The sequence below is a fragment of the Urocitellus parryii genome, chromosome 9, assembly GCF_045843805.1.
Source record: "Urocitellus parryii isolate mUroPar1 chromosome 9, mUroPar1.hap1, whole genome shotgun sequence".
Lineage (NCBI taxonomy): Eukaryota > Metazoa > Chordata > Mammalia > Rodentia > Sciuridae > Urocitellus > Urocitellus parryii.
Window position 1 is genome coordinate 46,013,578 of NC_135539.1, and position 13,657 is coordinate 46,027,234.

At 38.8% G+C, this 13,657-nt stretch overlaps 1 protein-coding gene across 2 annotated transcripts; it reads right to left on the reverse strand.

The window, feature by feature from the left end:
• Nucleotides 1-338: 338 nt before the first annotated feature.
• On the reverse strand, nucleotides 339-12,347 carry LOC144256915 (phytanoyl-CoA dioxygenase, peroxisomal-like). 2 transcript variants are annotated; one of them, XM_077802729.1, is made up of 7 exons: nucleotides 12,234-12,347; nucleotides 7,742-7,823; nucleotides 6,944-6,949; nucleotides 6,071-6,252; nucleotides 3,333-3,482; nucleotides 2,455-2,589; nucleotides 339-516 (listed from the first exon to the last, which is right to left on the reverse strand). In XM_077802729.1, the coding sequence occupies exons 1-7, from the start codon at nucleotides 12,345-12,347 to the stop codon at nucleotides 463-465; spliced, it is 723 nt and encodes a 240-aa protein (XP_077658855.1). In that variant the 3' UTR covers nucleotides 339-462. The 2 variants fall into 2 exon arrangements, with proteins under 2 accessions (XP_077658855.1, XP_077658854.1); XM_077802728.1 differs by lacking the exon at nucleotides 6,944-6,949.
• Between the last annotated feature and the right edge of the window lie 1,310 nt (nucleotides 12,348-13,657).

The following is a 13,657-nucleotide window of genomic DNA, read 5'->3' on the forward strand; positions in this document are numbered from 1 at the left end:
GATTGGAAATCTTTCATGAAGTGAAATTAGGAAGTGGAGTGTTTACTAGAACAGAGTTGCTCATCTGAGTGCACACTGCATTTCAAAAAATAAGTAAATAATCAAAGAATAAAATAATCTCCATACATCCTCCCATTTACTTCAAATCACTTCTAATTAGTTATAGCACCTGTGTGTATAATTTCAAAGAGCTAATTCAGTGCAAGGAACTGATTGAATATACTTAAATCATACATCATCTTTATTAGGTTTCATCCCAAATCGGTTATTCTAAAAACCAGTAGTATTTCACATAGCATTATTCCACTGCAAAATCAACTCTATGCAATGAAACCCCTAATACCTTTCTTGACTTTGGTAACAAGTATTAGGATAGATTACACTGTTCCAATATGAAAATATTTTCCTCAGAATCCTTGTTTCCTTCAATTTCCTTTAAAGGAGTTATAATTAAGGACTGTTTCAAAGGTTAGTTCTTTCTCCTTTCACAAGTTGTGCTCGAGACATCAGAAAATCCTGGAAATAATACCAAACATAGTGAGTGTATGGAAGACTTCCATTGGTCAATTCCCCATAAGAAATGAGATTTCTAGCCTCTAGAAATGGTTAAATGGAAAACAAAAAGGAAAAAAAAAGCTATGATCATTATATTGATTAGTAAATAAAGCAAGTTCTGGAACTCCAAAAAATTCTCTTGCCAACATTTAAAACAGTGCTAACTGCATGGATGAATCCCCAACCGGTCAGCCTTGTTGATTGCAAGTGATGCATCTGGGAGATGTGATGCTAAGTCACAGCAGTTCACTACCCTTCTCTCTACTTATCTTTACTTGTCTGAACTACCTTGAGGGCGCATATCTGATGAAATCATAGTAGTGAAAGTGGTGTCATTGTTAATGGTTTCCTTAGATTTCTCCTTTTTTTTTTTTCTTGTGCTTTACTAGAGATAAGAGATGGAACCCAGGGGACACTCTCCACTAAGCTACATCTGAGCCCTTTTTATTTTTTCAGGTTCTTGCCAAGTTGCTGAAGCTGGCCTCACTCCCAGTCCTCCTGCCTCAGCCAAGCTATGAAGTAGCTGGGAATACAGGCATGTGCCACAAGGCACCCTACACCATTATTAATAAAGCAACAAAGATGATATTATTTCTTTTTTATTCTTGAGCAAACAGCAGGGTATGGTGGAAAGAATAATGTCAGAATTAGCTTTCCTCTGAAATCAAGCTCTGTTACTTAGACCAATCTCTGGGACTCTAATTCCTCTTTACATAGACTGTATAGTACCACTGAGTTCTGGTGAAGAAAATGAGAAAAGGCACATGAAAGTGTTTTTATAACTTAGAATTATATAATTTGTCATTGTTACTCTAATATTCTATTGTTATTCTAAATGTGCCTGACAAACTCTAACTTATAAAGTACCTAAAATAAATCAGGGTAGTGTTGATTCAGGACAACCTTCAGAAGCTTAAAATGTGATGTACAGTCCAGGACCCCCATCAGATACTAAAGTCCATGGATGCTCTATCCCTTGAATAAAATAATCTCTGTACATCCTCCCATATTCTTCAAATTACTTCTAGATTAGTTATAGCAACTGGTATAATAAAAACAATATCCAGATTACATACACTATTGTTTAGGGAATAAGGATGAGTAAAAAATATCTGTATGTGTTCAGTACTGATGCAGTTAACTTCAAATATTTTAAGATATCCTGAATATTTTCCAACATTTCAGTTAATTGAATCCCCAATCATGGAGCATTTTCAAAAAAAAGTGACACATTTGTAGGTTCTAAAGGGAGAAGCAAGATTCTCCATCCTAAGAAGGTGTTCTGATGGTTCCCAAAGGCACTATGTGTTGACCTACAGCATCCAGAATAACCCAGAGTTATCAACACACTCAGTCTCTCCGGGGAAGGGACATGCCTGTGCTATTCATTATCTCATGCAAATGAAATGCAATAGGAATAGCTTCTTGGTTCAGAGACTAAAATGTGTGTTTTCTATAAAGTGAAGAGGTTTATTTAATTGCCTTGATTGCTAATTTGTCTATTCCTTATCAGTTTCATTGAATATCTACTACTTAACAAATACTTGATGTGTATTAAGTGATGTGTATTAATTAGGAAAGCACTTGGAACACTGTCTACTGCCCCCTTAGAGGTGTTTCATCTCTGCTCCATGCACATTATGCCTCTCATTCACACCACCTGCAAATTTACTGAAATCAGTATTGATCCCAGAATTGCACTCTGGAGTCTTACCAGATTTTCTAATGGAAATGTTCTTTATCAAGAAAGGAGGTCTGATTAAATCCCAAACCTTTATGTCTGTTGGAATGTCCTAGAAGGATTCATATCCTACACTCAAATTAAATCAGGCATGAATGAAGTATCTGAGGAAAAAAAAATCTAAAACATTTTTACTTGGTCATTTCATGCAAGTGTACCTTCAAAACTGTGCTATTTGCATCTCCATAAAATTTTCTTGCTGTTTCTACAACTTCTTTCTCAATATTTTCTTGACAGGTGCCTTTCACGTCAATGTAATGGCAATCAGCACTGACAAAATGGCAGGAAATTACCTGCACAGAGTGAACATTGTTAATGTAGAACGGCATCTCATAAATGTCAACAACCAAGCAAGGAGTTTTTCTTGCAGAAAGTAATTATTACACACAGATTTGACTTCTAATCTGCAAGCCCCCGTCCCTGGCATCCAAATTGTCTACCTTGTAGGTCAGCCTCTCCCTCCTGCCCCCTAGCTAAATGCTAATTAAGGAACTATAAAAAACTTTTACCTGCCTATGATTATATTTTTAAAAGGTATATATGAGACAATGGTATAATTGCCCAAATAACCAATCTTTATATTTTTAAAATTTATTTTTTAGTTATAGGTAGGCATAATGTCTTCATTTTACTTTAGTGCTGCCTAGGATCCAACCCTCTGCCTCACACATGCTAGGCAAGTACTCCACCAAGTGAGCTAGAATCCTAACCCAAAATGTGATTATGTGAGTATTTCAGTCCTTGTTTTTGCCTCAGAAAGCAGAAGCTATGCATTACAACGTGAGCTACTGCTCTGAAAAAATTCCATATATGACCAAGATTTAAGAGGAACAGGTTTAGGATCCTGAGGACACCTGGCTTCTAACTAAGTAGAGGAAACAAAAAAAAAAAAAAAGGAAATATCCTTTCTGGTATGTAAACTGGAAAATACTATCCAGTTTAGTTAAAAGTCATAAACCTTTTACAAGTTACTATATGTATAATTTCTGTTTTTAACGCATTCACCTTTCAAAACTGGAGCAATGTGAATGCATACTTTCCTGAATCCTTGAGTTTGGTTCCGGCCAGATCCATGGATGAGCAAAGGATGAAAAAAGACAGTGTCTCCCTTCTCCATCACAAGGTGCACTCGAGCATGGTCTTGGGCATAGTCCTGGATCCCATGGTACATGGTGTTAACTCCACCCTGGAACACATAAGACAGGCACAGTCTACACTGGAGGAAGCACCAAAATGAACACTTTGTGCATGACTCCACAGGAACAGAAAGGGTTCTTTGACTTCTACCAAGAGGAAAACTTATCTAAGTTAAATTCTGAAATTATAAAATATACATGAGTCTGTCATAGTCTGGTTTTTGAAAGTCATAAATCCTAGGGTATAGTGGTGCACACCTGTGATCCCAGCTACTAAGGAGGCTGAAGTCAGGCATCCCAAGGTCAGGACAGCTTAAGTAAATTCACCAAGATCCTGTCTCAAAAAGTTTTTTTACAAAGAGATGAGGATGTAGCTCAGTGATGGACGGCTTGCCTAGAATGTGCAAGGCTTTGAGTTTGAACCCCAGCAATGCAAAAACTTAAGGTCACAGGTTAGTAATTAGTTCACTTATTTTTTGACCAAATGAAAATTTTGAATTTTACCTACACTTCCTCATTGAATTATAAGTAATTGAGATCAGCTTTGCCTCTTGTGATGCACGCAGGTGAACACTTTTCTCTTAGGCATTTCCAGCCTCAATCTTAATATCCTTGCCCCAGCCTGACATTCACCTCACCTAAAATTGTGTTCACATCATTCTTGTATTACTTAAGGTATCTTATCCTAATTATTCCCCCAAGATAGAATGGTGAAAAGGCTCAATTTTTCTGTGCTGAAAGGACTTATGTCATATTCAGTGTACAAAGAGAATAGTAAGTTTAAATATTGTTTATTGATAACTATTTCCAAAGTTAGTCATAACTCAAGAAAATGCATTATATCCTTATTAAAGAATTAAAGTGAGAAGTGACTACAGATGATGAGCCTTTAAGCATCTGGGCAGAAGTGTCCCATTTCTCATGCTAAAAGTATTCTTTTTAGAAATGACCAACATCCTACTGCAAAACATGGTAACTTTGACCCAGTATAATGGATACATTGTCAGTTTGATTGAATTAAGAAAGGCCAAAAGTAAAGGGGCTTCTGGTCGATGATGGTGTGTCTAGGGATGATTGATCTGTGGGATGGCGAGGAAGGTAGAGACTCTCAATTGCCAAGTAATGCTTCCTAAGCAATATTTTCTAATAGGATGGTGGATTGGATCGGATTAGAGTTGGAAGAACAGGGCTGGGGTTGTAGCTCAGTGGTAGATCCCTTTTCTCGCAGGTGCGATGCACTGGGTTCAATACTCAGCAACACATAAAAAAATAAGCAAATAAAATAAAGATATTGTGTCCATTTACAACTAAAAAAATTGAAATAAAATAAAGTTGGAGGAACAAACAAGCAGCACCAAATGGCTGTTGGGATTCTCTGAGGCCATCAGCCTGCCCTTTCACTTCAAAGCAGATTCTGCCAGTGATTCATCAGGGATTTCAGGTTCTTCTGGTCTTGCACAGAAAATCCTGAGAATCTCCTCTCTACCTCTAGGCTTCTAGACCTCAAACAGTGAGAACATGTTTTTGAAGAATGAATTGGACCTCATCATTCATGGGTGCAGAGGCACTTTAATAGCTCCCCAGCATCAACATTTGAATGCATATACAAACTATTGTTCAGTCATGCAACAGAATACTACTCAGCAATGGAAAGGAACAAAGAACAAGCTATTGAGAGACACGTCAACTTTGTTGAACTTCAAAATAACTATGTTGAGCAACAGAAGTCACACACCCCCAAAAGGTGTATGCCATAGGATTATACTTATATAACATTTTATAAAATTCAAAGTAAACAACAGGATGGGAAAGTAACTCAGTGGTTACTTGGGGAGGGTATCAATGGATTCTTTTGATTGTGGGACCAGGTGTGTATGGCAATATCATCAAATTATATACTCAAAATATGTACATTTCTTAATTGAGACTTATTGCTGAAAAACACTTTCGTTACAAAATGAAAGTTCTTCCAGCTTCCTATAAAGGAAGCACCTCATTGTCCATATATAACCTGGAGACTCACTGTTAAAATCCATCTTAATCAGATCCTAATGTACATTTTTAGGCTCTTCTCCCCTTCTAAGTCCCAAAATGTGCCACTAGCACCCAGCCTATCTGGAATGTGAGCATCTTCCATCTTTCCTCCTCCTTAGCCAGGTTCACACTTGCCCTTGACTTGATGCCTCTATAGAGAATTTCTGGGGTAGGAAATTCTACCTTGTCCTTCAAGGCTCAGCTCAATCTCCACCTCCACCCCTGAGCCTCTGCTGGTCCTCACAGGGGCAAGGAGACAATCCCTCCCTCCCTTCCTCTAATCTAAGCATCTTCAGTCAGTGGACACGTCACAAACACCAGAGTTGAAGGGTTGATGACTGACCTCTACCATTAGGCCTCGCCATTTCAGATCCTAGGCAGCTCCTACTCAAGTGTCCATACTGGCTGGCCTTCACACATATGATGAAAGAACAAATATAATGAATATTTGATCTGAAGTCCTTGAACTCCTCCTGATCCCAATTGCAAATTTCAGGACAATGATTTGCTGAGAAAGGAAAACAGTCTCTTTTCCAAGTTTTTGACAAGAAATTACAACAGGGAAAGAGATTCTGATGCAGACTCAGTGGTAAGACAGACCTACCTCCCACTGGGGGTAGTCATGTGGCTTCAGGGGAAGTTTGTGGGTGCCTGGGAGGACAGCCAGACAGCCATTGTTCCGGTCAATGTGCTCCATGGCGGTCCAAGCACAAACAATGAGATTGCTGGGCCGGAAGGGGAAATAGTGCAGATCCTGGTGCATGGGGTGCCGGGAAGTCTTCTTGCCTGAAATGAGCCTGCTGTCAAAAGGGGTTCAAGCCGCATACTTATTATTCTTTGCCTGAATAAACAACACATTGACCTTCTCCTGAAAACAAAAATAACCACATCAAACACTGTGAAAAATCTGTCTGAAGGGACAAGTTCCACACTAAAATAGCAGTCAAGATGGTGCTAGGAATCTATACTTGTCTTCTGAGTTTCTGGTTGCTGGGTGCTTACCCTCTTTTCTAGGGATCTGCATATACATCATCATCTCTGTTTTGCTTTATTCCTTTATCACTCTATATATTTGGCACAGAGGTAGCATGCAGTAATTATTTTGTTAAAAATGCTGGACTAATTAAATTAAATTAAACAGAATGTTACAATTATGTTTGAAGTTTATTTTGTTTTCCTTCAGGTTTTTGTTGTTTTGTATTTTTGTGGCAGGGGTCTGAGTTTCAGTCTCATAAGAATAGTCTCAATGACTATGGGGGATTGAACCCAGGGGTGCTTAACTACTGAGCCACATCCCCAGCCATTTTTATTTTTTATTTAGAAACAGGATCTTGCTAAGTTAGTTAGAGCCCTGCTAAGTTGCTGAAGCTGGCTTTGGATCTGAGCTTCTCCTGCTTCAGCCTCCCAAGTGCTAGGATTACAAAGTGCAATACAGAGCCCAGCTGAGGTCCCCTTCTATGTGGCTGATGCCATAAACAGTTCCCTAAGAGGTCTTATTTCACAGAGCAACAGTCATCCTGTGTCCAGTCAAGGTCCAGTCAGAAACAATAACCACATGGACATTTTCCCAGCTTTGTTCTAGGCACTTGGTTTCCAGACCACCTCCCCTCAAAAGGAAGGACATCATGGAGGAAGACATTTTATCACTTAAACCTCTCCCAGCTGTCAGAAGGAAGAAAAAGTACACAGGGATAAAACCTTCTCATGGCTGATTTCTGCTGTGTTGTAAAAGGATCTCTTGGTGTGGTCCAAGAGCCACCTACAGAAGAATCTCTGGAGGTGGGTATTAAAAGGCAGACACCTTGGATCTACTTGCAGAATCAGTGTCACTGTGAGAATTTAGAATCTAGGATTTGGCGAGCATAAGGCACCACCAGGACTTGAATGAGACTTATAGTCACAGCTTTTGTCCTGTTACTAATAATGATGTCTTCAGATCAGGAATGCAGAATCCAACAGGCTAAGAATGGCTCGTGAAGTTTAGGGATGTTGAATAGAAGGAGTCTATGATATAAGAACAGTCACATTTCTTAAACTGTCATTTCAGAGAACCATTCATTGGAAGAGTTACAATAACCCTAAAAGCAACATCTGAAATCACTTTTACTTTAACGTTGATATAACATGAGCTATATTAAGACTTAGCAGCACTCACATTCACTCAATCCAAAGTTTGACAGTTACACACATGAATGATTCTAGAACATCACGTTTACCTGTGTTAATTAAACTATTTTTTTGTCTTCCTTCTGTTTAACAAATAAGAGCCTTTTACCCGTATCTGGAGGTTTGTTAATCAGCATTGCATGCATAGCCATAATATTGGGTCCAGTGAAGCACTCCACATACTTCAGAATCTGAGAAAAGGAGAAGGAAAATCAAACTCATTGAAAATCTGAAATGCAGACAAGAGGCATAAAATGCCCACACAAGAAACAAAATGGCAACAATTTAAACATCAATTGGTATTTCACAACACTGTCGACAAAACATGGAAATCTTGGAGTTAGAAATCATTCCAGATCTCCAATACACAGCATTCAATGGGAACTTTTTGCACAAACTTGAAGTGTAACCTTTCTCTTTTGCCCTATATAAAAGATAAGGGTTTCTAGGAGGTATCAACTAGGAAGCCCAGGATCAGCTCTTCTGCTAACCAAAGCTACAGAGGGTGGCCCAGGCAGAAGGCAGTGTCTCCCTCCTCCTGGGAGACTCTGCATAAGAAGAGTCCATCATGACTTGGGGCTGTCAGAGGACCACTTTCAAAATATGTGGCCACTTCCTCAAAAATTCTTCCCTAAGGTTCATGAACCAGGCAGAGTATTGGCCTGTAGGGGGCTCTAAAGTGAACTAGAAAAGGAGGTCTCTGTCCCCATGGAGTTTGAGTCTCAGGAGAAAAAAAAAATAGAACATCTGAAAGTCAAGGATGGTAGTACTTCATCCACCAAGAATTGCCTTGGCTTCAAGTTCTGTGAGCACTTGCCGACTTCATTCCCATCCCAGCACTGGAGGTTGACTCACTGATGGTTGGGGATCATTTCCCCTGGGCCTTCTCTCCATGGGCTGAACAGTCCATCACAGGTGATTTACCTGTGCAGTCTGAAAGAACGATCAAGGCTTGCCTTTGGAGAAAATGCCCCATTATTGAGGAACAGCTATGCATATTTATAGAGCCCCGGGGTGATTTGACAGTTATGACAGTTTAATGTTTGAAGGGTTTGACTGTTGGCATGGGAGCTTTTTGATTGGTGGGTAAGGATCATGTGAGCCAGCAGGGCTAATCTAATTGTTGGGTGCTGCGCCCCTCCCCTGACTCAGGCAATGGCAAGGCCCTACTGAGGTGGATGGCGCAAGGCATCCATCCTCTGGAGGAGCGCAGTATGTTTCTGGGAATGGGCTGATTTGTTTTTGTATTCCTTTAATAAGTATAGTTGTGATTTCTCATATGACCATTAAGTATGAAGGGAAAATCATGACTTTCCCAATTAATGCAACTACTTCTAAAGCATAGATCTGTTTGCTCTAAATGCAATGATTCAGCTGTGGAGTGTAAATTGTTAATGTCTAATGAAAAACTCCCTGTATTCCTGTCAAGGAAGTTTTTGAGAAATTAAATTAAAATCTAGAGAAGATAGATTAGTGCTTAGTACTGGGCAACTTGTTCTTGTTCCTGTGCACAATGGTTTGTGCTCTTACTTTTGTTTGATTAAAAGTAATAACAAATCAACCACTTGCCGTAACCATGGCACCGGTTCCAGTCAGTAAGTCAAGAAAGAATAGTCAAGGTATAGGCCAATAGTTTGGGACATTTGTAACTATTATTAAAAGTTAACTAAGCAGAAACAGCTCAAAACAAAACGCGAACTGAAAGTACAAATGCTTGCTTATGCATAAGCCAAAATACATTCTTCTATTCTAATTGTAACTACGTAATATTTTGTTTCTTTGAATAATGATTACTGTTTTGTAACCACAAAGTACTGTAAGCCTGCCAAAATGAAAAGTATATATGATCAACTTCACAAGTAAAGATTGGGATCAACACCTTCACTTTGGTGTCTGTGTTGTTTCTCCACCCCCTCTTTCGCCGACTCCTCACCATCCGTTCGTCTCCTGAGACCCCCTGTTGGAGCTGGTCTCCGACAGTTGGGTAAGGATCAAGTGAGCCAGAAGGGCTCACCATTGGATGGCAGGATCATGTGAGCCACCAGGGCTCATATTGGACAGCAGGATATTGGGGAATGGGGAAATTAGTCTTTGGAGCCCGTGCATGCCCAACAAAGTCTGTCTTCAGGAGTCAAACACTCTGACGGCATTTGGTGATGGTTTTTAATAAGTGCTATATAGAATGTCTCTTTCAAATCATTTTAAACAAATGGGTAGGAAACCATGGTGCTCAAAGGTGGGAGTGTATGAACAAACTTGAGGATGCAGGAGCTAATTCCTGTGAAAGGTTAATAAAATAGGTACTTGTCATTTTATGCTGCATTGAGGGAAGAATGTTGTTTTTATGCCAACCATACTGGAATTGTAAAAGAATCTATGAGTAAACTAAGAAGACGCCTTGAAGAGCATCAGAAAGAGAGAAAAGCCCCCCAAAAATGGTAAGTCTTGGTTCACACAGTCCCCCTAGTTAACTATGCTTTTATCATCCCTGGCCGGTCCTCTAATAATTCTTATATTGTTGTTAACTCTAGGACCCTGTTTGCTCAACCATGTAGTTTCCTTTCTCCAATCCCAAATTAGACAAATCAAACTTATGGTAATCAAACAACAATATACCCCACTAGCAGACACAGAATATGACACCCCCCAATAATCACTTTTATAATTAAAAGTAACCAAAAGAAGAAATGAAAAATGAAAGGTTAATAAAATAGGTACTTGTCACTCCATTTTTCTATATGCTTAACAAAACACTGTTGAAATCTTAAGAACTGTTTGCTAATCTTGTTCCCAGAATGTGCTGTCCCCAACTGTAAACTGTTTACTAATCTTGTTTCCAGAATGAGCTGTCCCCAACTGCCAAACTACAAAATGTACTTCTCTCCCTGCCCTCTCCAAGGAAAATATATAAGCTCTGCTTAAACTGTTCTCAGGGCTCTATCTCTCATTACTATAATGAGCTCTCAGCCCCAGCATGCTGGTCTCCAAATAACCCCTCCCTTCTGCTGTTACATAAAACAATCTCTTATGGTCTCTTCCTCCGATGTTTCGCCAGACCCTTACACCTGAAGAATGTACAAAGAGCTCACAGCAAGTGAGGCTGGGTAGAGAGACTTCTTCTCATGATGTACTCTCCTGATCTACTTGAAATATGAATTACTTAAATTCTCTTTAAATATGAATTACTCTTTTTTGTTTATGTATTTATTCTAATTAGATACATATGACAGCAGAATGCATTTTGATTCATCATACACAAATAGAGAACAACTTTTCATTTCTCTTATTGTACCTGATGTAGCGTTGTACCATATGTATGGTTTTACATGTACCTAGGGTAATGATGTCCCTCTTATTCGACCAACGTTCCTGCCCCCATACTCCCTCCCATTTGCCCAAAGTTCCTATGTTCTTCTCATGCCTCCCCCCCCCATTATGGATCAGCATCCACTTATCAGAGAGAGTATACGACCCTTGGTTTTTTGGGATTGGCTTACTTTGCTTAGCATGATATTCTCCAAATCCATGAATGAAATATGAATTATTCTCAAAGAAAAATAATTTTTAAAAATGATTTTAAGCCAGCCATAGTGATGTATGCCTGTTATCCCAGTTGCTCAGGAGGCTGAGGGAAGAAAATCATAAGTTCAAAGTCAGCCTCAATCACAGCATGACCGATATCTCAAATCAAACAATAAAGAGACTGAGGGTGTAGTTCAGTAATAAAGTGCCACAGAGTTTACTCCTTAGCACTATATATAAACAAGGTAACATAAAACATAATTTAAATTTAAAGCAAATTCATGTTCTTTATGATATGCTGATGCTGACTCACAATAGGCAGGGAGAGAAAGAGTGTAGCTTCCCTGAATTGGGACAAAGAGGAATGTGGGAAAAGAAGGAGATGGGAATAGGAAAACAACAGAATGAACTGGACAGAACTTTCCTATGTTCATATATGTATACACAACCAGTGTAACTCTACATCATATATAAACACGAGAATGGGAAATTAAACTCCATATATGTATGATATGTCAAAGTACATTCTATTGTCATATATAACTAAAAAGATTAAATACAATAAATAAATAAAAGCAAATTCATAACTCAAATGACAAGCTTCATAAAACAAATAGAAGAATAAATGAATGAATAGATTTAAACGAGTTTCACACCTGTTGATGTTTACTTTTAATAGAGCCCTTGCTGTTTAATTCCTTAACAAAAGATAATTAACACAATCCGTAGTGGTGTTTCTCAGTCTTGGTGCTATTGGTATCTTGGTTGGGATCATTCTTGGGGAGAGAGTTCTTTTGTGCATCATACTATCTTGGGCCCTATTGCCAGCATCTGTGGCCACTACCCACTAGAAGCCACTATTGCATACTCCCCCACTGTTGTAACTACCAGAAAATCCTGGAAATAAGGAAAGTCTTAAGACATTGACAGTATCCACTGGAAGACAAAATTCCCTCCAGCTAAGAACACCACTCTAGCACCATGTGTGGACAAGGGTTAAATTCAGTAAAATCACCAGGTCTGGGGAAGATATGCAGGCTGGCTATGAAGGAGAAACCAAAACAAGATCAATCTCTAACCTCTGGGAGAGCGCAGTATCTGAAGAGCTCCTTATCATCATGTAAATTCTGAATCTTCACGATTGTTTTCTCACTTGGAATGTACTCTGATTTTGCAAGGGACACATCTCTCATGACCATTAGTCCTGCTGGTTTCGACTCCTTTTTGCAGATTTTTTCAAATTCAACCCTAGAAAATTAAATTACAAACAATGTCATGACCTCTGCTCCAAGCCCCTGGTTGGCCTGGACCTGTGCAAAGATTGGCAGGTACAGGAGTAGTTTCTCTCTATTTCATCAGCCCTCAGGCCTAGTAGAATAATTTTCATGGGAGGGAAGAGAAAATGGCCAACTCAGAACTCATGGCCTCTTAGCTCGAATCCACTACCAGGATGAAAATATTGCTTGGCTTCACACACCAGTAGGGAAATTGTTTCATAATTACATTTTAATAATATAGGCTAAGTATTCCTTATCTGAAATACTTTGAAGTATTTCAGATTTTTTTTTATTTCGATTTTGTTATATTGGCTTATATATAATGAGCTGATTGTGGTGGCTCAGGCCTCTATTCATAGAGACTCAGGACAGGAGGCTGCAGGATATAAGTGTGAAGCCAGACTAATCAATTAAGCAAGCTTATCTTTCAATAAATATATATATATGAAAAGGTCTGGGATGGACTTCTGTGGTAAAGCTCCCCTGGGTTCAATCCCCAGGACTGAAAATAATGATAATGAAGATGATGATGATGATGATGATGATGATGATGATGATAAAATAATAATGAGATACAATAAAGATGGGACACACGGCTCATCACAGAATTTATGTTTTCTATATGCCATATATACATAGCTTGAAGGTAATTTTATACAATAGTTTTAGTATGTGTGTGTGTTGTGACCAAGACCATCACATGGGGTCAAGTGCAGAATTTTCCTCTTGTGACATCATCTTGGTGCTCAATGATTTGGATATGAAATTTTTATGTTAGGGATGCTTGGCCTGTAGTAGCAAATACTCCTGTAACAACTACCTGATGCAAGGCCCTCTTCATGGTACTCTCCACATATTTTACCTTTTTTGTCCTATCAACAATGCTAGGAGATCAGTACTATTATTATGGACATTTTACAGAGGAGTACACACAGGTATGGAAAATTAAGGTGACTGTGTGGGACATGCCACCTGTGTGGGACACACCATATTAAGACGTAGAACTGAGATTAAGGACAGAAAGTCTGGCATGCTCCTAAACACATCCCAACAAAACATATCACTCAAAAATACATGAACTTGCAGAGGCTAATCTAACTTGTATTCCCATTACATAGATGTAATGCATAGTATATCAATTTTTATTCATGCATTATAATTACACCTAATAATTATATCATTGTGGTACATTCATATCTGCACATAGTATTCTTGGGTCATCTCCC

What these genes read in the sequence shown, in the direction of transcription:
- LOC144256915 (XM_077802729.1), bottom strand. Translation starts at nt 12,347, where the DNA reads ATGAGAGATGTGTCCCTTGCAAAATCAGAGTACATTCCAAGTGAGAAA. An exon ending in GATACTGCGCTCTCCCAGAG is followed by an intron (nt 7,824 to 12,233) that starts GTTAGAGATTGA and finishes TCCTTTTCTCAG; the next exon opens with ATTCTGAAGTATGTGGAGTG. An exon ending in CAAATAGCACAGTTTTGAAG is followed by an intron (nt 517 to 2,454) that starts GTACACTTGCAT and finishes TATTATTTCCAG; the next exon opens with GATTTTCTGATGTCTCGAGC.